The sequence below is a fragment of the Lepus europaeus genome, chromosome 11 (genome assembly GCF_033115175.1).
Source record: "Lepus europaeus isolate LE1 chromosome 11, mLepTim1.pri, whole genome shotgun sequence".
Lineage (NCBI taxonomy): Eukaryota > Metazoa > Chordata > Mammalia > Lagomorpha > Leporidae > Lepus > Lepus europaeus.
The window spans coordinates 51657065-51684695 of record NC_084837.1 but is presented as its reverse complement, the minus strand read 5'-3'; the positions used below and the strand labels follow the sequence as shown (position 1 = coordinate 51684695).

The 27631-nt window shown below is 46.5% G+C and overlaps 1 protein-coding gene across 1 annotated transcript in view; it reads right to left on the bottom strand.

The window, feature by feature from the left end:
- Window positions 1-11128: 11128 nt before the first annotated feature.
- Window positions 11129-27631, bottom strand: part of DAD1 (defender against cell death 1) — a 28591-nt gene continuing 12088 nt past the window's right edge. Inside the window, exons 2-3 of the mRNA XM_062204651.1 lie at window positions 23806-23980; window positions 11129-11367 (exon numbers count right to left, since the gene is read on the bottom strand). Coding sequence (XP_062060635.1) covers window positions 23850-23980 — 131 coding nt within the window. The 3' untranslated portion in view covers window positions 11129-11367; window positions 23806-23849. The remainder of the gene's footprint in view (window positions 11368-23805; window positions 23981-27631) is intronic.

The window sequence follows — 27631 nt, the reverse complement described above, 5'->3', positions numbered from 1 at the left end:
ACTGGCAGCTGAAATCTGGCTGACAAGGACCACACAGCAAGTGTCCCCAAATGCCACCCACAGTCTCCTGCCCTCTAAAAACACTGTCCATGCCTTTCCTCTCAGACTGGATTTCTGCCCAGACCATGCATGGCCCCACATCGTCACGGCTAGGGACCGCCCACCACTCTGCTATCCAGGTCCCAGCTCCATACCCAGCAGAAGCAGGATGGGAGGAGGCTGTGACCCCAGCAGGACTTTATATTCCCACCATCCTGGACACAAGAATAAGGAAAGCCTGGGGGAGTAGTGCCTCAAACTCTCAACTGGGGGACGAGAAGATTCCCTGGGACCCCAAAGCACGTGACTCTCCCTCCTGAGACTCCTGTGGCCAGAGCACTTTTCTCCAGGTTGTGCATGCTGACAGAAACACACTCAGAGACCAACCAACCAGCTGTCCACCTAACAGCTACCACCACCAAGACCCAAAGCCGAGGGCTTCCTAATTTCCTGGGGTGGGAGGGGTCCCATCCCCAAATACCTCCATGTGTGTCTCTGACCACACCAGCCAGAAATATGCAAATCCTTCTTGCTAAGGTGCAGGCCTGCTCCTTTTCCTGGGGACAGTGCCGCCAGCCAGGACAGGTGACCTGAGGCATGTCTGTCTCTCCCCTCCAAGAGTGACAGGGTCACCACCCATGAAATGTCAGGAAGGCACGGAGGCTACCTCCAGCTCCATGTATCTCTGACTCTGTGACCTCCGTCGAACTAAGAACCAGGGTCCCACCAAGGGTCATCACCGAATTGCCAGTTCTTTCTAAGCCACTTCATCTCCAGCCTAAATGCAAGCCTTTTAAAGGTCACTAAAGGGCAAAGTCTCTGGGGTGGTCCCATTATAGCAAAGGTCACTCTCCCACACCTTCCCAAATGCGTATCTGCCACCTGCAAGGGACTGCAGCGACCCTGGCTCCCCATCAGTCTGACACCACACCAGCCATTCCACCACTGGGAATTTCTTTAATTAAAGCATTCTCCTCCCTGTATTAAGTGAAAATACCCTTGAGAGGGTTAATAGAGCAAGCCTCTATCAACCATTAAAAACTCAGGGCAAATTACCCCCTACAGCGGTAACTCACTTTGCTCCAAATAAAACCAACACAGGTGAGGGAGGTGTGGGGGGTGAGCAGCCAGTCTGTTCCTGAGAGAAGGCCACAGGGATCCCAAGGCTGAAGGGGATTCGGGGGCTTGGGACAGGACAGGAACCTGGAAGGCAGAGAAGGGCCAAAGACAGACCCCACCAAGAGGCTCAGAGAGGCCCAGCCTGTGAAGCCATGCCAGCCAGCATCCCGGATAGCAGAGTCCAGCAGTCACTGCACCCCCAAGACCACCCAAGGACTTACGTCAAGCGGTGTGGCAGGGACAGAAGACAGCCCCCCACCCACCCACAGAGGGGCTGAGACCTCCTCCCTCCAGGCCTGGCCTGAGTCGAGGCGCAGGATGACAAGGCCTGGAGAAGTGTGGGAGGCCATCCAGGGAGCAGGCTCATCTCCGCCCCTAAAAAAAAAAATCTCCTCCAATCACCAGGGGCTCCTCAATCCCAGGAGGAAGCCTTCCCTCTGTCTGAGGCTGGTAAACCGAAAGCCAGCAAGGACTGAGATCAGAGAGCTGGACCAGGAACAAGAGGGCTGAAGGTGAGCAAGAGCTGGGGGTAAAGGCAGAACCTCCCTCTCTGGCTGTTCTGGGGACACATCCGGCCCCAGGCCCTAGCTGGGATGTCAGGAGAATTCAAGCGGCCTGTGGGGAGGCCCAGGAGAAGAGTTCCTGTGCCCATGAGGAAGGTCAGGGCAGCAGGGCCCAGTGCAGAGGGTCCAGCAGTAAGGGGCTGGGCACTGCTTTTCCTGGAGGATACCTGGACCCGGCTCATGGAGATCCCCGCCCTGAACAGTGCCAGGCCCCATGAGCAGGGCAGGGACAGCTCATCCAATCAGTCTGGACCCAGCCTGGGAAAGCTGATGATCCAGCAAGGCCAAGTGTAGCACGGATTTCTCTGTACAGAGAGGCTTAAGTGCAGGCCCTCTCTGAAGGCAGAAAAATGGACCAAATGACCCCTCCCATGACCACAGGCCTGAGATTCTAGAGCATTCTCTGAAGTATCCCCCAGAGACCTGCCCTCCTGGTGCAATTGGAGTCACAGTGCAGGCAGGAGAAAGGGCAAGCCAGCATGTGGGGCTTCAGGTTCACCATGGGGACATCCCTGCAGGAAGTCCACTTCACCTGGTGCTCCTTGGGCTGGGAAGTGTGCCTTGTTCACTGGTGTGTTCCCAGAAGCTAGCATGGTGCCTTCAGCTGGACACATGGATGGTTAGTGCTGCTAGGCCTTGGGCAAGGAGCTGGGAATAGGGGTGGGGAGTGCAGAAGGGAAAGTGGGGGGGGGGGTCCACAGAGGAGGTGGCCGGGGGAGCTACTATCTTACAACGCTGCCAGGAGCTCTGAGTAACTTGTCAAGAACCAACAGAGAAAGCCAGACCTGCATGGGGACCCCTTGGCCAGGGCAGTGCCCAGACGGTCCTCTCTGTCCCGTGAAGCCCACAGGACTGTTACCCAGGGCAAGCTACAGGGCAGCCAGGGGTCTGAGCTCCACTCATGCCTGGTCACACCAGGGCCCAGGGCCGATGGATACTGTACAGTTCCACTTCACCTGCTGCACATGTCCCACCCCAAGTCCCAGCTCCAAACCACCTCCTCGAGCAATGTGTGGGAAGAAGAGCTTGCGACCAAGGTGGGGAGCAAGCCGTTTGGAGATCCAGTGCTGTCATCTCATTAATAAATGCAGATTGCCAGGGAGGGGGCAGGGCTGCCATCACTCTGCCTCTGTGCCAAGGCCACCTGGGTGGAGGGGGGGGGTCTGTTTCACACAGACACACGCATGCATGAGTTTTTCTCTGGGTGTCACACACAGAGCTGAATTCTGAAATTAATAAAAAGGTCAGACACTGAGTCAGTAGCCAGAAGTAGCACAGGAAGTGGAAAAAGTCTCCCACTTCCCTCCAGGTGTCTGGGGGCTGGGGCAGCCCCCTCCCATTTCCATGACGTCAGAGTTGCTGAGAGGGGCACATAAAGCATTCTTTGAAGCTCTCCCACAGAAGCCACATCCTCTGGAAGAAGAGGTAAAAATACTGCCTTAGAGATAGCATCGCCCCGGCCACGTGTCTGGGCGAGGCAGGCTGAACCGTTACACCGCCACCCAACCACAGGTGTGACAAGGAGGCCACAGAGCCAGCTGCTGCCTAGCACTCAGGCACAGCAGCAGGCCGGGGAGGTGCTGCCTGCCCCTCTACCCCCACCCCTGAGGAGCCTCCCTCACCCTGCCTCTACCACCCCCACCCCCACTGCAAACCAAGCCTCTGGATCAAACCTGGGTCTCAGCTGATTGAATTCTTGCTTAGCGTGGGACAGACCCTCAAGGCCACGTCCAGTCCAGCCATCCCTGGGAGGGAGGGTTAGGAGGGAAGGATGTGAGGAGCCACATCTGCCCCATCACACGGTCCAGGTTGGTTCTCTAAGGAAGCCCCCACCCTTGCTCGCCTCCCACTCCAGACCACAGCCAAAGTGCCGCTGGATGTCTGCCTCTCAGGGACCAGGAACCCAGGACTCTGCGGGAGAAGAGCCACAGAACCGGAGACCTGAAACAGGCCAGGTCGGACAAGCTGCTCTGTGGCAGTGTCCCTGGCTGTCCACCTGGAGGCAGCAGCACTCCACCAAAAACACCTCTTCTCCCTTGGTCTGTTTAGTCTGTGGAGGAAAAGGTCCCAATGCTTAGGAAAACCTCTTTTGAAGGGGGAAAATAAGGGGCTGGTGACTTTCCTTCCACAAATCCCTACCCTGTGCCAGTCACTGCCCTGGGCTCCAGGCCTGTGTGATCCTGTCCCATCCCCAGAGGACAGGAGGGTCCGCAGTCAGGCCTGGCAGGCAGCAGGGGGCACTCACTGCCTGCTGGGGACCATCAGGCTCGCTCCACATAGAGAACCCAGACAGGGGCCAGGGAGCCTCCCCGGGGGGCTGGGCTGAGCCAGGATCCTCAGCTTCCCCGGCCTCAGGCCCACAGCCTACTTCCCAGCAGGCTCCGTGCTCTCCCAGAGAGTAGCCCAAGGACCAAGGCCCTCTTTCACAGAGTATACAGGCCATGTGCCAGACACTGCGCCAGCCCCTAGGGATTCGGTCTCTGTACAAACTGAAGGACTCCACAGCAAGGAAGTTCAAGAACAGGAGAAAGGGGTCACTGGTGGCAGAAATCAGAGCTCTCGTTGCCCCTGGGTGAAGGGATCGGCATGGGGGAGGGGGTAGGAATGTTCTGGGTCTTGACTGGGTGTGCCCACATCTGTCAGAATACATCAAACCACACACCTAAGAGTAGGGCGAGAATTTTAAGTTTTTTATTTGTGTCACTGATGGGCAGAGACAGAGATGTCTCACATGTGGTTCATTCCCCAAATACTCACAATAGCCAAGGCTGAGCCAGGCTGAAGCTGAGGGCCTGGAACCTATTCCAAGTCTCTGTCGTGGGTGGCAGGGACCCAAGCGCTTGAACCATCCCAGGGTGTGCATTAGCATGAAGCTGGATCCAGGAGCAAAGCCAGGAATCAAACCCAAGTGCACCAGTATGGGATGTAGTCGCCAAGCAGCAGCCTAACTTCAGCTCCAAACACCCATCACAGATAAGTGCCTTTTGTATCTCAGTAAAGAACTGTTTCCCGAGAGAGAGAGAGAGAGAGAGAGAGAGCGAGCGAGCCAGCGAGAGTTTCTGTCTTCAAGGAGCTAACAGTCCAGTAAACACATGGATATAGATGCACAGACATGCCCGTATCTGAGCATCCACAGAGATGACAATGGCTACAATTGCGTGACAGAGACTTCGAGTGGGAGTCAGGGCAGTCAGCTGTTTATCTGTAAGTCTCCCAGCACCCTCCCCCAACCCAGCCTTCTCTCTGAGGGCTTTTAGCTTTTCTGAGTCTCAATTTTTCATTATTCATATGGAGATAAAAATACCTGTCCACCTACTTGTCAACGTTGAAAGGTTCAGAAGAGATTGTGAGTGTGGAAATGCTTAGTGCACTGGAATCCCAGGGCAAGCACGAAGCGGTGGTGTGTCAGCATGCCCAGACGGACTGATGCTCCATGACCCAACTGACCCCAGCTATCAGATGGGCTGGGCTCCATCAGACTGCCCACCATGCTGAGACAAAAGGGGTCCCTGCTTAACTCAGGCCTCCAGGGACCTCACTCATCGGTGTTTTCCATAGTGGATGGTCACATGTCCCCTCACAATGACCCTGGGAGGTTCTTGTGACGCCATCTTGCATTTTTTTGCTCCCTCCACAGCTTCCTGCTTCCTGCTTCCGGCTTTCGGCAGAGCCTGCTGGGGGTGAGGGGTAGAATTACAGGACAAGCAGGCACTACGGGACTCAGAGCTCTATAGGCCTCCCCAAAGCCTCACCTGACCAGTCTCATTCTTATCCCTCTCCTCACCCTCTAACAGAACAAGGTCCCTGGAGCCCCAGGGAGGACATAAAATCTGAAAGATGGAGCCAGACCTCCTGCAGGCGGCAGAGGAGCCTGGAGTCTCCTTGCCCTGGCAATGTGGGCTTGCTCCTACTCCAGAGGCAACAGGACCCAAGGAAGAGGCCCTGTGCATTTTCAAAGCCTCCCTAAAATCCCACTGAGGAGCAAGGGAGAGGGCCAGTCTTCTGTTCCCCTGAACCACCCACATAAAATTCAGCAATCGAGAAAAAAGGAAACTATTAGAGGAAGATCACATAAATGTAAGAAGACAAGGCTGGCAGGACTTAAGAGAATTTAAGTAGATGAAAGATGTGGTGTAGATAGTGGTGAGCGACTGGTCTTCGTTTCATGCTTCCAGCCTTGACAGGAGGAAACTAAGGAACCTTAAAAGGGATTCCTTTCCAGGGGAGATGGTGAGGCCCTATTTTTATCAGTATCTGGGGTTCCGCCCTCCTTCCTGCTGACCCAAGTTATTGCAGTGGTTTACCGAGGGACACGGGTGGGGAGACATCCTTATCTGGAGTCTCGATTCACCATATCCTGGTCTGCACAACACCAAAGCAAACATCTCCTTTGATCTTCACAACTCCAGCAGCAGGCAGAGTCCTCTCCTCTTTTTACAAATTAGAAAGCAGGTGACGTGGCCTGGGTAGGCTCACAGTGAGCCAGGCCTTGAGCTGCACTAGGCTCAGACTCCCCCCATCCCACCCCCAGCCTCCCGCCAAGCACTGTGGACAAAGAAGTCCCAGGGGCTCTCGGTGCAGCCACCACAGAGCAAAGGGCACAAACTGCCCGGAGTCCTGAGGACCCCTCGGAGACCAGCGACTCATGTTCTGTCTCGGTGTCCCTTCCTTCTTTGTGACTGATTCCTTCTTAGGATTAGGTTAGAATGGCAACAGAGCGCTGTATGCTCCCTCAGCAAACAGCTGTTGATGTGGGTGTGTCCTGAGGTCATTATTTTCTCCCATGCAAACTCCACTACTCAACCAGATGGCAGCGAGGGTTAATGCAGAGCTGTCTAGACACACTCCTCCTGCGCGTCCTCACTCCTCACTCAGCTCCGCCTGAGCCCCACTTGCTCCGAGCCCCCTCCCACTCCACTTCCTATCACAACAGTTTACTTCCTTTCCCCCACTTACAAGCGCATCCTTCCACTTCCACACTGATCTGCCTCTCTTTCCCACTGGCGATAAGGACTCAGGGAGGTGCCTCATCCTTCCTGCCCATTTCTGTGTCTCTAGCACCTCGCACATAGTAGGCGCTCCGATACTCGTTAGCTAAATGAAGGAAGGAAAAGCACAAAGAATGAGCTCTCCTACCAGATGGCTCTTACTCAAACCCTGTGACCAGACTGGGATGAAAAGGAGATAACTGTTGAAGCTGAGTGTTGGGTATCAAGGAGTTTATCCCACTCATCTATGGACGTGTGTGTGTGTGTGTGTGTGAAAATTTCAGTAAAAAGTTAAAAACAAAGTTGTTTTTGTGACTTCTAGAACAGCAGACCTCCTTGGGGCTCCTAACAAGATCTTCATTCCCCTTCTCCCAGGCTTGCCTGCCATGGACCACCACAGTCCTGCAGCTCATCTGCAGAGGAACACCCACCTGTCTGCTTAGAGTGTAGGGAAGCATAAACCGGAAGGCACTAACACCATGCCAGACGTGTGGCAGATGCTCATTGTTAGCTCAGACACTCCTGGACACAGGTCTGTTTTATCTTCTTAATCCTATGCACTCTCTAGCACAGAGCCCTGATGGCTGATTAATCATTTGCTAAATTTTAGAGACAAAAGGTCAACGGACAAAAAGTGGCAGAACAGGTCCTTGAATCAACACTTGCAGATCAGGCAAAGTACTTTCTGCAACCTCAGGTCGTCTGGATGGTGGTTTGAAAATACTCTTTTTATCCCACTGACAGATGTCTCCACATGAGCTCAGACCCACCTATGAAGTCAAGGCAAGCAAATAAAATACAATTTATATTGACCCTTCATAAGCTTCCTCCCACTCTTTTCTCCCTCATCTGAGATCCTTCTTCTAAGAAGTGTCTTCTCCCACTGGAGAAACCCATTTTATATGTTTGGTAACATTTTTTTAAAATTAACTGTAGGCCGGCGCCGTGGCTCAACAGGCTAATCCTCCGCCTTGCGGCGCCGGCACACCGGGTTCTAGTCCCGGTTGGGGCACCGATCCTGTCCCGGTTGCCCCTCTTCCAGGCCAGCTCTCTGCTGTGGCTAGAGAGTGCAGTGGAGGATGGCCCAAGTCCTTGGGTCCTGCACCCCATGGGAGACCAGGAGAAGCACCTGGCTCCTGCCATCGGAACAGCGCGGTGCGCCGGCCGCAGCGCGCTACCGCGGCGGCCATTGGAGGGTGAACCAACGGCAAAAGGAAGACCTTTCTCTCTGTCTCTCTCTCTCACTGTCCACTCTGCCTGTCAAAAAAAATAAAAAAAATAAAAAAATAAAAAAAAATAAAAAATAAAAATAAAAATAAAAAAAAATAAAAAAAAAAATAAAATTAACTGTAAAGTAATACGGGCCTCAAAATTTAGTCTAGGTTGCCCAAGCCCACAGGAGTAACACACCAAGACATATGAGCAGTAGGGTCACATTGACTTCATGCCCAAGTTCCCCAGCCACTAGTAACAGGCCAGTACCTACATACTGAGCTTCCAAAACCAAAGAACAGCCCTCTGCGGCCTCCCCAAGTATTTTCCAACCATCACAAAAGGGTTTTGAAGCCCAAGATGAAAGGATGTGATCAAAGAGGTCAAAGGTACAGGCTGCTAAGAGAAGAAAACATGAGCGATGGTTTCCATGTGATAGGGGACAGGAAATGTGTGGGCAGGAGGTGCTCAGGGCTGGGCTTCCCACCACTGCAAAGAATAGCAGGGAACAGAGACCACGTACAGTGTTTATGGGAGAAGGCTTCCGGTCCCACAAAAGCACATAAAATAAACCACCCTGTAGAGGTGTTAAGCTGGAGGCAGCAGAAAACGCTAGAATATACCTCACTCTCTATACAGTAGACCTCAAAATCAACTCATCAACATGCTTCAGCTAAAACACCTAAGATTCAGAAACTCAGCTCAGGAGAGGAGGGTACACATTTCCTTAAAGGAACAGCTGTATAGCTAATTCCTCTGTGCATGGGGAATTAAGAACCAGGGAGCAAATCAACAGAAGCTAAAAACAAACTAGTCACCTATAACTAAATTTAAATCCTAGACTTCAAAGGCAAGTCTAGGTTTTTGCCCTGTTGTAAACAGTGAAAACCCTGCCAAAGGCGATTGTTTCCTGTGGGTGATAACTGACGTGTAAATCACAACCTGTTAAAGCAACAGCTGGTCTGATAAATGGGAGTTAATATTGTCCAATGTATATCAAGATCAGTATGAGAAAATTAAAATCTATTAAAAATTAAAAATTAAAATCTACAAACTGTCTTCCTTGATAAAAATTATTATCCCCAATTTTCAGTCCATTTGTCTTTAGGTTCAGATACTTTTTGAGAAGGTTCTTGAATTTTTATTATTTCTTTGAAAGGCAGAGACGCAGAGAGAGACAAGACCTCCCATCTGCCACTTTCACTGGGGGTTCACTCCACAAGTCAGGGCTGTGCCAGGGCCAAATGAGGAGTCTCAAATTCGATCAGGCTCTCCCACATGGATGGCAGGACCCACGTACTTCAGCCACCACCTGCTACCTCCCAAAGTGCACATTAGCAGTAAACTGGAACCAGAATCAGGGTCTGGACCAAAACCCAGGTACTCTGAATGGTGTGAGGATGTCCCAAGCAGCGTCTTCAACCACTGAGCCAAACACCGACCCCAGTTCAGATACTTTTTAAAGTTTTATCTATTTATTTAAAAGACAAAGTGACTGAAAGGGTGAGTCAGAGAGAGACAGATTTCTTCCATCTACTGGCTCACTTCCCAAGTACCTGTAACAGCCAGAGACAGGCCAAACAGAAATCAGGAGCCAGGAACTCCCTCTGGGTCTCCCACACTGAGAGCAGGAACCCAAGTACCTGGGCTATCATCTACTGCCTCCCAGGGTATGCATTCATTAGCAGGAAACAGGATTGGAAGCAGAGACGAAACTCAATCCCAGGCACTCCAGTATGGGACACAGGTGTTCCACACAGCAGCTTAACCCACTGTGCCATAATGCCCAATCTCAGATACTTCACTTATTCAAAATTCCTGTTCATCCAATATAGACTAAAAATTACTCATTAGTGCCTTGAGAAAGCTATATGATGTCTGTATATAAGTGTCAAAGCAAGTTAAACTGCTAATTCATAACCTTAGTGGTAAACCATGACCCAAGGACCAACAGCCAGTTTTCGTAAGCATGTTGAAACAGTCTTGCCTCTTCATTTAAGAAAAAGCCTGCTGCCTCCTGATCTGGAGCTGGTTAGGATATGTTATCAAGCAGAACCCTAATACATACAGAGGCCCAACTTCCCAGGTAACTGTGAGATATACCCAGATTTGAAAACCACTGCTCTAGATCAGATCTCAAACTTTACTGTGCACGTGAATCAGCTGGGGACCTTGTTAAGCTGAAGATTTTGCTTCTGCAGGTTCAGACTGGGACCTGGGAGTCTCCTTTTCAAGCAGCTGCCTAGATGATGTCAATATTGCCAAAGACTACTTTTTGAATAGCAAGCCCCTAGAGCTGTGCTCACCCAGTTTGGCTGCACGATGAAATCACCTGGGTAGTTTTACAAACTACAGATGCCACTCTCAAAGACTTCACTGGTCTGGGGTATGGCCTGGGCTTTGGCATCCTATTTTAAGTTTCCCAGATGATACTCATGTGCAGCCCTATGGAAGAAAAATAAGAGCACAACCCACCATCCTAGCAGTCTGCCAAATCAAACAGTGGCATTGACACAGCTTTGTGTCCCAGACATGGCAACACTAATAGCATCCAAGATGCAAAGGGGGTTGCTAGCATGATACATACAAACATGCTCAGACCTCAGTCAGCAGCCCTACGCTCTAACCGAGCTTTGCCATGAACTCTGACCTTCAGCAAGTCACACATCTGAGTTTTGATTTCCCAATCTACCTAACAAGGATTGAGAAAACTTCAAGAACAAAATGAGAAAATATTCATGAAGATGCTTTGGAGTCTGCCCTATGCTATAAATCAATCTACAAACAATTGTCACTTTTTACACTCTGCTTACATTGCCTAAGAGATACATATTTCATTTTCCCCACTAAGGCATGTTGAAACAAATGTAAATGTGAAAGCACACACTTGGTTCAATTTCTAACAAAGTGCTTAATGATGCAGTTCCAGGAATGCCTTGTGTCCTAAGAGCAGAAGCACCTGTAACAAGGGAAGGATTAATAAGGGATTACCTACTCCGGGGAAAAGACAAAGGACTGCCATTTCCCAGGTTGTCGCCACTGCCTTTTGTCATTAACTTCAGATTCACTTAATGAAAACAAGGATGGAGGTTCACTGTTGCAAGTTATCAACTCATAAAGAGTTTAGCACACAAGACTGAAAGGGAAAAGAGGATTCTGATGACAACAGAAAATAAAATAAATAAATAACAGAGTCAGAGGCACATGGAGGAGTGGCATGGAGCTTTTAATTTGGAAGGCAAAAAGTTACACTTAATGGAAGGCAGAGGTCATATTAATAACTGTTTATTACAAAGTCGCTTGGACAGAGAATTAGCGAACTTCTCGGGGTTTTCCATCTGCATACCAAATCAGAGTTGAGAGTAAACACCAATCTTCTGAAAATCCACATGTTCAACAGGCTGCCTTCTTCAATAACTCTTATCCAGGGAAGTCCAAAAGTGAACCTAAAAGAAAGAAATATTAAAGGTAAAATGCGTCCTCAAATCCTCAACGCTTAAACTCACATGACAGTTGTGGGGTTCCTAAGCTCAAGACAGCATTCAAGGGGCCAGCACTGCGACGTGGTGGGTAAAGCCGCCACCTGCAGTGCCAGCATCCCATATGGGTGCCAGTTTGAGTCTCAGATGCTCCATTTCCTATCCAGCTCTCTGCTATGGCCTGGGAAAGCAGTAGAAGATGGCCCAAGTCCTTGGTCCCTGCACCCACATGGGAGACCCAAAAGAAACTCCTAGCTCCTGGCTTTGGATCAGTGCAGCTCTGGCCCTTGAAGCCAATCAGGGAGTGAACCAGGGGATGGAAGACCTCTCTCTCCCTCTCTGCCTCTCCTTCATTCTCTGTGTAACTCTTCCAAATAAATAAATAAATCTTTTAAAAAAAAAAAAAAAGACAATATTAAAGCCAGGTAAGAAAACCCAGAATGGAGCAAATGTAATAGTCAAACCTCAATTCCTTATACACCAAGGCCTAGGGACAGGAAACAGGGGTCCTAAATGAAGTTCTATCATGAATTAGCTGCTGATTTTACATTAGTCACTCTGACCTCCCTGGTCCACAAATCATTTGATATGAGACTTGCTAGAAGCTTTTCTGGACCTGGAATGCTTGTAAAGCATTGATATCCAATCTTAGGGGGAATAGAGGAAGGAAGGATTCAAGAAAGTAAGTAGAGAAAAAGTCCCAATCCCATATATAACAGAGTACCAAAACAAAGTAAGTATTAAGTATTAATTTTAAGATTTATTTATTTACTTATTTGAAAGGCAGAGAAACAGAAAGAAAACAGAGGGAGTAACAGACAAAGAGGGAGAGATCTTCCATCTGCTGGCTCAGTCCCCAAATGACCACAACAGCTAGGTCTGGCCCACGCTGAAGCCAGAGCCAGACCTCCATTCTGATCTCCCACACAGGTGGCAGGAATCCAGATATGTGGGTCATCTTCCTGGGCACAACAGCAGGAACGTGGACTGGAAGCAGAGCAGCCAGGACTCCAAAAGGGTGCTCCAAAAGGGGATCCCAGCACCACAAGCAGCGGCTTAACCTGCTGAGTCACAAAGTTGGTCCCTAATTTACTTTTCTTTTAAAGGTAGAATTGTTTTTGGCAAGAAGGTGGAGAATAACTCCAGAAGTTGGCTGCACTGCTATGAGAGCCAGAATGCACCGGGATCTGTAAAATGTGAGATAAAGACCCTCCTCCCAGAAACACAGGCTTCCTTTCTAGGCCCTCGGTGGGGGCTTCCCACCTAGTAGACTCCAAGATAGGGGCAGGAAGTGACCTCCTGGTCTTAGGAGCTCCAAGATCTCCTGTTATTTTTCTAATTTTCCTGCAGTGTACCATAAAAACCATCTATTTATGCCATGACTTGAAAGACATTGGGAAACACTACTTTTCCTACCCCAGTAGGTAAAAGGGCACCAAACACCTTACTTTGTTCAAGCGACCTGCAGATTTTAGCATCAGAGCTATTAAAAGACTTTAGATTTCCTATCTAGCCAGAATGCTTTTATTTCACTAACAATTGTTAGAGAAATGCCTCATAACTCGGACCATTCTTTTATCAATAGAACTGTGAGAAATATGTAAAAGAACAAACAAAAGGAGGGAGTAAAAAGTATTCCCAGTGCCAAACAAGAACAAGGGCCTGGGAAGACTCATCTATTCATTCCACCACATTTCTTAAGCAAGCTCTCTGGCAGTAACTCTGAGCCCACACAGTCATCAGCTCTAGCAGTGAAAAAGGACAGGGTTATGTATAAGGCCAGATCAGGGAACAAAGTCTTGGCTTACTTAGGATTACAGAAGAAATATGGCTTGGTATAAAAATCAAGGATTGAGATTCTATATTAAGTGAAACATTTAAACTTCGGGCACGGAGGCCATCCATGTGGAGGGCAAAACAGAGTCACAACAGTGTGTCTTTGCTAGGGGTTTTCATAACACCTTATTTAGAACCATCTTTTCCCCTCCTCTAAGGCAAAGATAGGTTTACCAGATGCTATGCTAAAAGCAGAGACCCTGAGATGCTCTGCAATGTCAGCTCAAGCAAACTGGACCAGTCACCAGCCCAGAACAGTTTCAACTGCTACCCAGGGTGTAAAGGTTTTGGGGGAATTACTAATAAAAATCTCCTCCCCCGATACCAACACAGGCACAATGTGCCTTCACCTACAGAGAAGAGTTAGCGTGACTTCTTCAGTCTGTTCTCCCCATGCATAAAACACGGTGCCATTTATCAGTCTGTTCTAATCATCTTAAAAGAAAGCGAGCAGCACAAAGAAGTGTTTAAAATAATTCCTCTTTGCATACATTGAGGAGAGAATGCCAGACAGGGACATCTCTATCTGGAATTTGTATTCTTCCCCAACAACACATCTATTCAGACACTAGCACTGGGCAGATACCATCAAACACTGATTTTTGCCTTCCAATCCATCTCATCCCTGATGCTGGTCATCCAATTAAAAAAGAAATGAAAGATAACGTGAATCAAAGACCATACTTTAGGAATTCTAGGTTCACAGCTCAATCTGAATCACTACAGTTTTAGAAGGTATAGATCCTATCTGTCTACAAATGAAAGGAGCTTTTAGAGATCAGCTAGCTTAACCCTCGCATTTTAAAGATGCAACAACTGTAACCTTATAGTAACCTCAGGCCACAGGTGACTATTTAAGCTCTATTAAAATTAAAAAAAAAAAGAGAAAAATTCAGTTCCTCACCTCTGTCAGTCAGCCCCATTTTTAATAACACAGACAGGGGCAGGTATGTGGCACAGCAGTTAAACGGCCTCTTGGAACACCCACGTCTATATCGAAGTGCTGGAGTTCAAGGCTCAGCTCCACTTCCGATCCAGCTTCCTGCCGATGCACACCCCAGGAGGCAGTAGTGATGGCTCAAGTAGTTGGACCCCTGTCACCCACATGAGACTCCTGGCTATAGGCTGGCCCAGCCCTGGCTGTTGCAGGTATCTGGGGAATGAATCAGTGGATAGAGGATCTCTATCCCTCTGCCTTTCAAATCAAATGAAAATTAAAAAATTTTTAAAGTGTCTCATTTTTTAAAAAATTACATATGGCTAATGGTTCCAGTATTGGGCAGACTCAGAATGCAAACTCATTGCTGAAAGTTCCGTTGGGCAGCACTGGTGCGGGGTCACCCTCACGAGACATACATTCTGCATCTGTCTGACCATATTAAAAGATGACCAACTTTGGGGCCAGCACCGTGTCATAACGGATAGAGCCGAAGCCTTCATTGCTAGCATCTCATATGGGAGCCAGTTTGAGTCCCAGCTGCTCCACTTCCGATCCAGCTCTCTGCTATGGCCTGGGAAAGCAGTAGAAGATGGCCCAAGTTCTTGAGCCCCTGCACCCATGTGGGAGACCTGGGAGAAGCTCCAGTCTTCTGGCTTCAGATAGGCCCAGCTCTGGCTATTGTGGCCGTTTGGGGAGTGAACCAGCAGATGGAAGATGGACGCGCTCGCTCTCGCTCTCGCTCTCTCTCTCTCTCTGCCTCTGCCTTTCAGATAAATGAATCTTTAAAAAAAAAAAAATGATGCTCAACTTTGCAGAGATATTTGAGACAGTCTGTCTTCATCCTTTCTTATCCACCATTTTTCCCATTTAAATTTTATTTAAATTTTTCCTATTTAAAAAAGAAAAGTTTGGCATTTTTAATGAAAACCTTCTAACAGGAAGATATATATAGATATATATATATTCACCATAAAGTCCCTGAATGGAGAGGAAGTAGCACTGGGAAAGTTTGGAAGCCAAATATCAACTAGCAAGCTCCCTCTTAAGTCTCTTTGTAGCTCCAGGGCCGGGGTAAGTCAACTGAAACTTCAAAGTTTAAATGCCTCGGGTGTGAAATGCAACTGCTACTCTGTCTACCTCCAAGACTGGGCAGGTGCTAAAATTCACACAAGGTAATGTCTGTAAAAGCACGTGTAGAATGTATGTGAATCCTACAAGCCTGGGAATGTGATTTTGTTGTAAGTAGTCACTCTTCAATTTCCTACCCCCTGAGAATGGAAAGTGGGAATCCTGAAATGAGGATAAAATGCAACAACTGGGGAAAAAAGCGAAACCCAACTAAGCATCCACAAAAACAGCACAGTCCTCCTCAAACGCAAGAAGGACCATCATAAATTATAGCAGTGAAAGGCTTTATCACAAAAGACTCTTATGAACACCCCCGCCAATTTCCACTGTGCAGACAAGGAAACTGCTGCTCAGAGATAGCTTATGTGTCCATCCAACTGGCTAACAGAGCAACGGCCATGATGCAGGTCTCCTGACTTCTCGTGCTCATCACCACTACACAGCCGCTCACAGCCGCTCATGGGATCTTTTCCATCCCTTTTCCTCCACAGCACTTGCTACATGCATTGGCATCCAAGTAGTCAATGATAGAGCCATTTTGCTTGCAGCTGAAAATGATTTCTTCGTTCATATATTCACTCAACAAACATGCCATCATCACTGTTAGTGCTGTGCTCAGCCCTGAACTCCCTTGTCTCAGGGAACTCCAGGGGCCAGTGGGAGAGACAGGAAAGGGAATGAGCAGTTTCGTAACGCTGGGATTTTAGAAGTATGCACAGTGGGCTCCGACAGACTAGGGAAGAGGGTCCTAGATAACCTGAGGAGTGAAGACGACTCCGGCAGGAGTCCTCTGAGCTGGAAGGATGGAGAAGATAAGGCAGGGAGTTGGGGCAGCAATGAAACTCATAAGCACACATCTACTTCATATTCTCTTTTTTTAAGATTTATTTATTTATTTACATAATGAGTATATATATATGTGTGTGTGTATGTATATATATATTTTCCCTTCTTGACACTAATCGGTCACCATATCGAATGTATTTTTGTACATAATATGTATTGGTTAGAAAAATGTAGATTGCCTATTCAAATAATTCTATCTCCATGATAGATTGTATTTATCCTAAACTATTGATACCTCTGTTAATTTAAGAAATAGAACTATATTTTTTGGAATTTGCAGAGAATTGCATTCAAGGCTTCTAACTGTAAATATGCTAAAAATATTTTAATAAATCTTGGTTTCATGTCCAAAAAAAAAAAAAAGAGATTTATTTATTTATTTGAAAGAGATACAGACAGAGGAAGAGGCAAAAAGAGAGAGAGAGATCTTCCATCTGCTGGTTCATGCCCCAGATGGTGGCAACTGCCAGGGCTGGGACAGGCCAAAGCCAGAAGCCAGGAGCTTCTTCTGGGTCTTCAACATGAGTGCCAGGACCCAAGTACTTAGGCCATCTTCCACTGTTTTCCCAGGCCATTAGCCGGAAGCCAGATCAGAAGTGGAGGAGCCGGGACACAAACCAGCATCCACATGGGATAGCGGCATTGCAAGCAGCAGCTTTACCCACTATACCACAACGCTGGCCCCCTCACCATTTTTTTAAGTAGCTTTAATGGGCCAAATGCAAAATAAGGTTAAGTAACCAATTACAGAGTTATCAATTACTAGATTTTTTTAGTAAATAAAATAATAAGATTCAAGGTTTTAAGAATAATTAGTAAAGAATTAATCTCACTTTCCAACCAAGAGGAAAAAAGAAACCATCTCATTGTGCCTACCTAAGCAGATTTTCTACAAATTTAAGATAGTTCCTTTCTGGGAAACCTATTTGGTAGCTGGAATGAATCCAGTCTAAGGTAGAAATGCCAAAGTGAAAATGAAATAAAAACTAAATAGGCCTCTCACCAACAAAAAATTAAAAATTATTGCCAGTGAAAGGTCATTGTTGAGAACAATAAAAGGTTTAGAACAAAGCAAAGAGGGAGCTCTCACACTGGCAAAAGAAGGAAACAAAGCGGAAATCTGAGCATCCTCTCTGTACAACAAAACCCTTTGGCCACCTTAAGGTTCCCCACCCTTTTGTTCCTAACTCTACACTGCCCACTTCTGGCCAGAATGGAAAGTAACCCCCAACCCTGCATCTGAACCCACTTGGCCCTCTGCTGCCCTCCTATGCCTGGAAAGAAACTAAGTCCTACTGCAAAGATCAGTTCAGTGGTTTCCTCCCTGACACTTCACTTCTCTCAGCTTAGTAGTACATTCTCCTAGCGCAGGAAATACACACCCCACTAGGTGGCAGTGGAACCTAAAAAATAACATTTGGATTCCCTACCAAAGGTAATTCTCCAGATTACTATATTTTAACTGATGAATTCGAAAAGCCAACACAATTGCATGTTGTAAACAGCACTGCCTGTCAGGGTTAAAAATGTTCTACCCTGCAGCCCCCTTGCTCCAGCTAAGATTAAACACTATGAATTTTTAAGACCTGTGGGAGAATGGTCGCCACTATAAAAACAAAGCAGCACTAACAAGGTTTTAGCACGGGCTTTTGGCATACTCTCCCCAGGAGCTGAGCATGTTACCCACCTGGGTTTGTCCCAGTTTATCTCTTCCTCAGATCCAGAGCTCAGGTCACCAGAACCTGAATTCCCAAACTGTAACCCAATGTAGTTCTGTCCCTCTTTTCCTCATTTCCCTTCAGAACTACCTGAGACGGGCTTTCTTTTTTCCACAAAGGTAGAGAGAAAGAGAGAGACACACACTCACACACACACAGAAAGAGAGAGAGGGAGGGAGAAAGAGAGAAATGGAAGAGATAGCTTCCATCCACTGATTTACTCCCCAAACATCCACATAGCGGAGCTAGGCCAGGCAAGAGCCAGGAGCCTGGATCTCAATCTGGGTAAGACAGACTCAAGTACTTGAGCCACCTTCCACTGCCTCCCAGGTGTGCATTAACAGGAAGCAGGAATCAGGAGCGCAGCCAAGACTCAAACTCAGGCACTCCGACACAAAGCAGGCATCCTAAGCAGCATCTTAACTGCTGTGCCAGTCATCCACCCCTAGGCTGACATTTTTTTAAAAGAATGTCACTGGGGCCAGGCTGTGGTATAGCAGGTAAAGCCGCCACCTGCAATGCCAGCATCCAACACGGGCACCAATTCATGTCCCAGCTGTTCCACTTCTGATCCAGCTCCCCGCTAATGGCATGGGGAAGGCGGCAGAAGATGGCCAAATATTTAGGCCCCTGCACCCACATGGGAGACCCAGACGAAATGCCTGGCTCCTGGCTTCAGCCTAGCCCAATGCTGGCAGCTGTGGCCATCTGGAGAGTGAACCAGCAGATGCAAGATCTCTCTCTCCCTGTCTCTAACTCTACTTTCAAAATAAACAAATATGGAAAAAAATTTTTTAAAGAATTTCACAAAGCAACACGAAAAAACAATACATAAATGACAACAGAAAGTATGCAAAATTTTAAGTAAATCTGCTGAGCTTCCATACCATACATTCTTTCAAAACTTGGCTGCCGCCACATGCTAAACACTGATCATCAGGTGTGCCCAGATTCTTGGGGCTCAGAGGCTCAGCAGAAGAGTCTTTACTTTTATATTTTTATAATACAAAAAAGGAGCATTTCTTAACCACCTGGACCTATATCCAGTATTGTCATCAGATAGCGTAGCTAACTATTACTATACGGTTTCCCAAACTGCTATCTATGACCACGTGTTCAGGACACTGTAGTCTCGAGTTTGGAAAACGTTGATATTAACAGATCTAGCTATTTTATTAGTTCTGGGTAAACAAAACTGCCATGAAGTCTTACAGGACAGGAAAGGAACTAGGACTGGAGAGGGTATCCAAAGGGAACATAGCTGAACCTATCATGTTTAATCTGTTCAAAATCTGCTAATTCCAGGTGGTGAAACAAGGGTGTCTGCCACATTTGCACTGGTATTTTTTTCTGCCTTTTGGAAACCATCATAATAAAAGTGAAGAAAGGGCCGGCACCATGGCTCAAAAGGCTAATCCTCCGCCTTGCGGCGCCAGCACACCGGGTTCTAGTCCTGGTCGGGGCACTGGATTCTGTCCCGGTTGCCCCTCTTCCAGGCCAGCTCTCTGCTATGGCCCGGGAAGGCAGTGGAGGATGGCCCAAGTCCTTGGGCCCTGCACCCCATGGGAGACCAGGAGAAGCACCTGGCTCCTGGCTTCGGATCAGCGAGATGCGCTGGCCGCAGCGGCCACTGAAAGGTGAACCAACGGCAAAAAGGAAGACCTTTCTCTCTGTCTCTCTCTCTCACTATCCACTCTGTCTGTCAAAAAAAAAAAAAAAAAAAAAAAGTGAAGAAAGGGGGGTCAGTGCTGTGGCTCAGTGGGTTAATGCCCTAGCCTGAAGTGCCAGCATCCCATATGGGTGCCAGTTTGAGACCCGGCTGCTCCACTTCTGATCCAGCTCTCTGCTGTGGCCTGGGAAGGCAGCAGAAGATGGCCCAAGTCCTTGGGCCCCTGCATCCACATGGGAGACCCAGAAGAAGCTCCTGGCTCCTGGCTTCAGATCAGCACAGTGCCGGCCATTGCAGCCAACTGGGGAGTGAACCAGTGGATGGAATACTTCTCTCTCTCTCTTTCTCTCTGGGGAGTGAACCATTGGATGGAAGACTTTCTCTCTCTCTGGGGAGTGAACCATTGGATGGAACATTTCTCTCTCTCTCTCTCTCAGCCTCTCCTCTCTGTGTAACTCTGACTTGCAAATAAATAAATAAATCTTTTTTTTTTTTTGACAGACAGAGTGGATAGTGAGAAAGAGAGACAGAGAGAAAGGTCTTCCTTTTTGCCGTTGGTTCACCCTCCAATGGCCACTGAGGCCAGCGCATTGTACTGATCCGAAGCCAGGAGCCAGGTGCTTCTCCTGGTCTCCCATGCGGGTGCAGGGCCCAAGCACTTGGGCCATCCTCCACTGCCTTCCCGGGCCATAGCAGAGAGCTGGCCTGGAAGAGGGGCAACCGGGATAGAATCCGGCGCCCCAACTGGGACTAGAACCCGGTGTGCTGGCGCCGCAAGGCAGAGGATTAGCCTGTTAAGCCACGGCGCCGGCCAAATAAATAAATCTTAAAAAAAAAAAAAAAGTGAAGAAAGGAAGTATTAAGGTGAGGACAGTGATAACTAAACTGTGGTTCTTTTTAAATTTGCTTCTTTAACTCTGCACTTGTCAAATACTATATGATAAAGCAACTTGAACAAAAATGAAGTATAAAAATAGTTGTGAGATCAACATTTAACCTAGCAGTTAAGATGCCAACCTCCTACATCAAAGTACCTGGGTTCAGTTCCCAGTTCTGGGTCCTGACTCCAGCTGCTTGATAATGCAGACCCTGGGAGGCAGCAGGTGATAGCAAGTGACTGGGTACCTGCCACTCTCATGGGAGACCCAAGTTAAATCCACAGCTCCTGGCTCCAGCTCCCCCACCCATCACAAACCTTTGCCAGCATTTGAGGAGTGACTGGTAGAAGAGAGTTCTGTCTCTCACAAAAAATAAATAATATATTTACAACAAAATTATTTTTGGAAATCAGACCAGATTATAAGACTTATTAGTGCTAAGTTTTCTAGCAAAGCTCTCTGAACTCAGTTCCTCGTGTGTAAATGGGAAGAGCAACCTATCCTCGTGAGGTTATTTTGAGTTGGATGTGGAACAAGAAGCACTTAACACATGACACACAGTGAGCACTCAATGTCTAATAACTGAGAATATATTTTTTAACTCCATGCCATTTTGATCTGCCTTGTTCAGAGTAGCTGCTGGTTTTAAATGTCACCCTCGAATTCAGGCAAGACCAGTTACACTATAGATGTCTATTTTTTTATGCCCAACTTTCAGTTGGAAAATACGGAGACTGTTCAATCTGTTTTATCTTACCTTCTGAGCTGGTATAAATATTGTGAGCTCACTTGGAAACTATCTGAAAAGTGTTTTGGCACACTACACATAGAGCTGAGTTAGAAGCACATAAAAGGGGTAAATAAATGTATATTTACCAAACTGGCAGGGGCACAGTGTAGTGTACATCAGATGAAGGATCTCTGTGGCAAGTACTCTAGGCAATCCCCAGAGAGGACGACTTTTGTGTGCGCATACTCTCTACAGAATGATTTAACACCCCAACTGAGATTGGAAGATTTTGCTGTACCATAATTCCCAGCTGAACAGGTGGCCTTGGGTTGTTAATATGGTCTGCAGTACACAGTTCCTGCTGAGCCTGCTTTTTTGTCTCTGTTTTTGTCATAATTTTGAAATAGTAAGCTCTCTGCAGCAGTCTTCCTCCCACCACGACAGCTCTGGGACATAATTTCCCATGATTTGGCATCTCCCTGAGCCTAGAGAACATCCATGAAATGTTTGCTCTGTCCCATTCCTAAATATACACCATGACTCAGTGACACAAAAAGAACTTCAGGAACCTGAGGTAAGGCAACCAGACTTACAACCTCTCCAGCACCCTCTACCAGAAGGCCCAAGAGCCACTCATGGTATTCTAAGAATAAGAAAGTCAATGCTGTGGCCAGCCTGTGGTATAGCAGTTTAAGCTGCAGTCTGCAGTGCCGGCATCCCTTATGGGTGCTGGTTTGAGCCCCAGCTGCTCCACTTCCAATTCAGCTCTCTGCTAATGCACCTGGGAAAGCAGTGGAAGATGGCCCAACTGCTTGGGCCCCTACACCCACGTGGGAGACCCAGAAGAAGCTCCTTGATTCAACCAGGACCAGCCCTGGCCACTGCAACTATCTGGGGAATGAACCAGCAAATGGAAGATTTCGCTCTCTCTCTGTACTTCTGACTTTCAAATACATAAATAAATCTTTAAAAAAGAAAGTCAGTGTGGGTTAGTCTCCCAGCTGCACAAGCTTATCCACTGGTAACAGTTAACTGGCACTTGGTAAGAGCTGTTGTCTACTGTTCAGATAACTCACCTGCTGGCCCTGCTCGCAGATAGCATAGTCGCCACTTTCTTGGACTCTCACAGATCCTTAGTGAGGCTCTAACTATATTGTGTTTAAACTGTTAGGCCTCCATGCCTCTGCTCTACTAGACTGTTCACTTCTTGAAAGCAAGAGCCACATTTCACTTTTCTCTGTATTCTAAAAACAAGACATTAAATGGCAAGCTGAGAACGAGGGAGGGCTACGTGGAGACAGGGATGGGGAAAAACTCATCTTAATCAGGTCTCCAAGAAATTAAGATGTATCAGAACAAAATAAAATGGTTCTTAAGTGTTTTCACTGAAATAAACCATCTGTCAACGTATCACTACCAAAAATGAAACCTTACCTAAACTAATAGAAGTGTTTTTCAGGCAATACAAAGGAAAAGACTTATGTATCCTTGTAAGTAACTAATTATGTATGCCAGAAAATGAAGTCGTTGCCACATAACTGCACATATTTTGCACATGACTGCTCTCTTGTGTTAAGAGTTCTGCAGCTTAGTACAGAACTGAGAGCTTTCCAAGTAAGGACAGGAAGAGGCTGATCCTGGAATATGCACCTCCCAAGTATGATGATATTTCCTAAGGTTCTTTTCTCTACTACTCAGTAACAACAACATTAAATTTCTGTAGTGCAAGGGCAAAGAAAACAGTGTACGCATTCATCACTAAGTTCCCTAGGGTACTGGAAAGAACACTGAGCTAAGAGCACTCCCGGAAAAAGGCACTAGTCTACAACCACTTAACTACATGGTCAGAGAAGGCCCATGTTTCCTTATATATAAAGTAACAATGTTGATTGACAGTTTAGAAAACCCCATGTACTTATTAGAGTTTTAGGATTATGCTTAGGAGGGAGGGGAAGAACATCACACACAAAGGCAAGGCCAAGCAGAGAAGGCTAGTCCATTTCTGTCAATCAAAACAACTCCAGCTTTACTTTTGCTTTTTACACCAGAATTCCATATAAGAGTTTGTTTGGAAAAGAACAGTTTTGTTGCTAAAAAAGGGGAAAGGATAAATGAAACAAACAGCATCCCTTCTTACATTTTAAAGTATGTTCCCCAGTTAATCCAATTTCCTCATATATTTCTACTTCAGGACACATAGCTAATGACCATAGTCTTTCATTTAATGTACACCAGATGGCCAGGTATAAACGAAGTACCAGGTACAATGAAGACAAGGACCCATCAGTTAAAGTCACAGATCACAATCAGAAAAAAACTAAAAGCAAATCTAAAAGCAAAACCTACAATTCAAATCTCTTCCAGTTATGAGCCATGTTCATGGAGCTACTGGTGTAGAAATTAATGTATTAGCTATAGGCAAACACTCATTTTCTATTATCTTAATGATTTGCCTAGCAGTGAGAAGGCAATGACCAAGAGCGGCAGTACTAATGAATCACGATGCTATTAATGCATACTTTACAGACCAATGGAAAATTCTGCAAATGTCTTTATCAGCACTATGGGAGCACTGCCAACAGAGATCAGAACCAACCCCATTTAATTTCTCTTCTTAAAATCAACACAGTGGGACAATGGTTATTACGATCTTCACTTACATTCTTCCCGTCTCCTACTCCTCAGGTAAGTGAATGAGAATGATTCAGCCAACAAAGTTCATGACCACAAGGTGCAGGATGGTGCTGGCAAAGAGAAAATCAGCAAAGGCTCGCTCCGGGGAGATGCCTTGGAAATCCGCTTTGTTCTGTGGGTTGATCTGTATTCTCAGGCAAACTACATGGAGAAAAACACAAATGTGATTACCTAGAGGTATAACACAATTATGACTACAAATAGCATACTCAACCCTATGACACAACAATTTCACACTAACTGAAATGACTGCCATGTGTATTAAAATGTATGTATAGGACAGGCATTGTGGCACAACGGGTTAAACCTGTGCTTGCGACCCTCGAATCCCAAATCAGAGTGCCTGTTCAAGTCCTGGCTACTTCAGCTAATGCACCTTGGAAAGCAGTGGATGATGTCCCGAGTCCTTGGGTCCCTGCCACCCACTTGGAAGACCTGGATGGAATTCCAGGCTCCTGGTTCAGCTTGGCCCAAAAGGCTGGGGCAGCCATTTGAAGAGTGAACCAGCAGATGGAAAACTGATCTCTCCCTCTCTCCTCTTCTCCTTGTCAATCTGCCTTTCAAACAATATATACATAAATCTTTTGCAAATGAATGTATAGGAAAAATACCCATAACTCCAAACTAGAAAAACCTAAGTGTCTATTAACAGTAAAATGGATAAAGTATGGCATATGCAAACATAATATTATACAGCAATAAAAAAGAACTTCCACTATACACAACAGGTATGAATCTCAAATATGTTAGGCAACACAATTCAAACACAAAAAGTGCATGCTGCATGATTCCCTATATGTTAAGCTTAAAACTAAGCAAAACAAATCTATGGTCATTCAAGTCAGCAGTGCTTTTTCTCTTTCATGAAGGGAGGGGTGACTGGGAAGATGCATGCTTTCCAGGTGCTGGTAAGGCTTTATATCTTAAAAAAAAAAAAAAAAAAAAAAAAGATTTATTTATTCATTTGAAAGGCAGAGTTAGAGAGAGAGGCAGAGGCAGAGGCAGAGAGAGAGAGAGAGAGAGAGAGAGAGTCTCCCATCTGCTAGCTCACTCCCCAAATGACCACAATGGCCAGAGCTGAGCTGATCTGAAGCCAGGAACCAGGAGCTTCTTCCAGGACTCCCATGTGGGTGCAGGAGCCCAAGCACTTAGGTCATCTTCCGCTGCTTTCCCAGGCACATTGGCAGGGAGCTGGATTGGAAGTGGAGCAGCCAGGACTCAAACTGGCACCGATATGGGATGCTAGCACTGCAGGTGGCAGCTTTACCTACTATGCCACAGTGCTGGCTCCAATAATGATTTATATCTTCATCTTGGTGGTGGTTAAATGGATGAATATAAAAATTCATGAGGTTGTACACTTAATTTTTGTATTAACTGCTTGTTAAAGGGAAAAAAAAGACTTAAGAGTTACACTAAAAACCAGATGCTCACTCAGATTAAAACATATATAACCAAAAACCCCTCAGAATCCTCTTATCTCCCAAGTTAAAGGGTTTGTTGTTTTGTTTTGTTTTGTTTTGAAGAGTTATTTATCTATTTAGGAGGCAGAGTTACAGACAGAGGGAGGGAGAGACAGAAAGAGAGGTCTTCTTCCATCCACTAGTTCATTCCTCAAATGGCCACAACAGCTGGAGCTGGGCCAATCCAAAGCCAGAAGCTTCTTCTGGGTCCCCCATGTGAGTGCAGGGCCCAAAAACTTGGGCCATCTTCTTCTGATTTCCTAGGCCATTAGCAGAGAGCTGGATTGGAAGAAGAACGGCTGGGACTCGAACTGGTGCCCCACGCAGAGGCTTAACCTGCTATGCCACAGCACCAGCCCCAGTTAAAGATTTTTCATTATACCTAAATGGAAATGTAGTTGAAGCAGCAACAAAAGGACTGAGCTGAACAAAAAGTTGTTAAAACGTGAATTTCAGGACAGATGTTTGGCTCGGTGGCTGAAGTAAGCAGCTGGGACACCTGCATCCATATCAGAGTGCCTATTCAAGTCCCTGCTCTGCTTCTGATTAGCTAACTCTAAAGTGTGCCCTAGGAGACAGCAGATGATGGCTCAAGTACTTGAGCCCTGGCCACCCATGTGAGACCCATGTTAAGTTCTAGAGTCCTAGCTTCAGTCTAGGCCAACCCTCACTATTTCAGGTATTCAAGAAGTGAACCTGTACACAGAAGATTGTCCCCTCTCTGTCTTTTTGTCTCTCTGCCTTCCAAATAAAACAGGCTTTTAAAACCTTGCAAAGGTGAATTTCTATTTTCTAGTGGAAATGTGCATAACAATGGATGGCAAAGATTGTAAATATGGTATGTTCATCTGTGAGTCCCTCACAGCTGTAGATAAGCTGTCTTTGAACTCAAAGTTCTAGTAGCTGCTTGTTTGTCTCAAGAAAGTCAAGAGACCTGTGCCGTTAACTCTTCAGAGAGCTCTCACTACCCCATTCTATACGCTTAGATTCTAACATGATACATTAGCAACAGTCACCAGTGACATGAAAAGGAAGCTCCAGGAGTATAACACTTCCAAAATATCTTTCTGCCTGTGATAAATTAACGCTACTTTAAAAAACCCAAATTTGCTTCAGGCTAGCATTCATCCCATCACTGACAAAGAAAAGGCAACAAACTGAAATCTAATCCAAAGGTCAGAAAACTATCAGACTAGTTCTCCAGAGTCTATCACCATGGCAACAGCTTTCATTCACTTAAACATGTAAACACTATGGAAGCACCACTGATCTTTGCAGGCACTCAGACGCTTCAAAATCTGAAGGACACTGACTGAAGCAAGGGCAACCAATTAAAATCCTGCTGTGGGAAGTACAGATTGGTTCCTCCGTTTGGGAGAGCAAGTGGCAATACCTATTAATATTTCAAGTATTTTCACCTTCTAACTAAGGGATGTTTCTTACAGAACAAAGACATTCCAACAGCAATGCTTGTAAAGTTAAATAAAGTTAAAAAGATGAGAGCAGCCCAATGTCATCTAGGGGATTAGTTACATTACACTACAGACCCACAGTGAAATCCCATGCAGTTGTTCAAAATAAGATGAATTCTCTATTCACTGGCAGCAAAGTTATCAAGATATGAAGTGAAAAAAAAAATCAAAACAATTATTTCATTCCTTATGAGGGTACTAAAACAAAACTCATGCAAAATGTGTGCTTTTAATTCCATTTTCCATGAACTTTTTGAAGACCTCCCCATATGTTTCTTTTAAAAATGTTATTTACATGTAACATATTTTTAAAATATGTTAATTATTTGGTCATTTTTTTAAGGTAGAATCTAGAAAAAAATCTGAAGAAGAAGATACCAAATCATTAGCAGTGGTTATGGGGTAGAGGATATGCAGGAGCACTGGGAGTAATATGAAGGGACAAAAGAAAAACTCTGCAAAGGTTAATACGGGGCCAGTACTGTGGAGTAGCAGGTAAACCCACTGCCTACAGTGCCGGCATCCCATATGGGCACGAGTTTGAGTCCCAGCTGCTCCACTTCTTTCTTTTTTCTTTTTTTTTTTTTTAATTTCACAGGTAGAGTCATAGACAGTGAGAGAGAGAGAGAGACAGAGAAAGGTCTTCCTTCCATTGGTTCACTCCCCAGATGGCCACCACGGCCGGCGCTGCGCCAATATAAAGCCAGGAACCAGGTGCTTCTCCCTGGTTTCCCATGCGGATGCGGGGGCCCAAGCGCTTGGGCCATCCTCCACTGTCCTCCCAGGCTACAGCAGAGAGCTGGTCTGGAAGAGGAGCAACCGGGACTAGAACCAGTGCCCATAGGGGATGCCAGCAC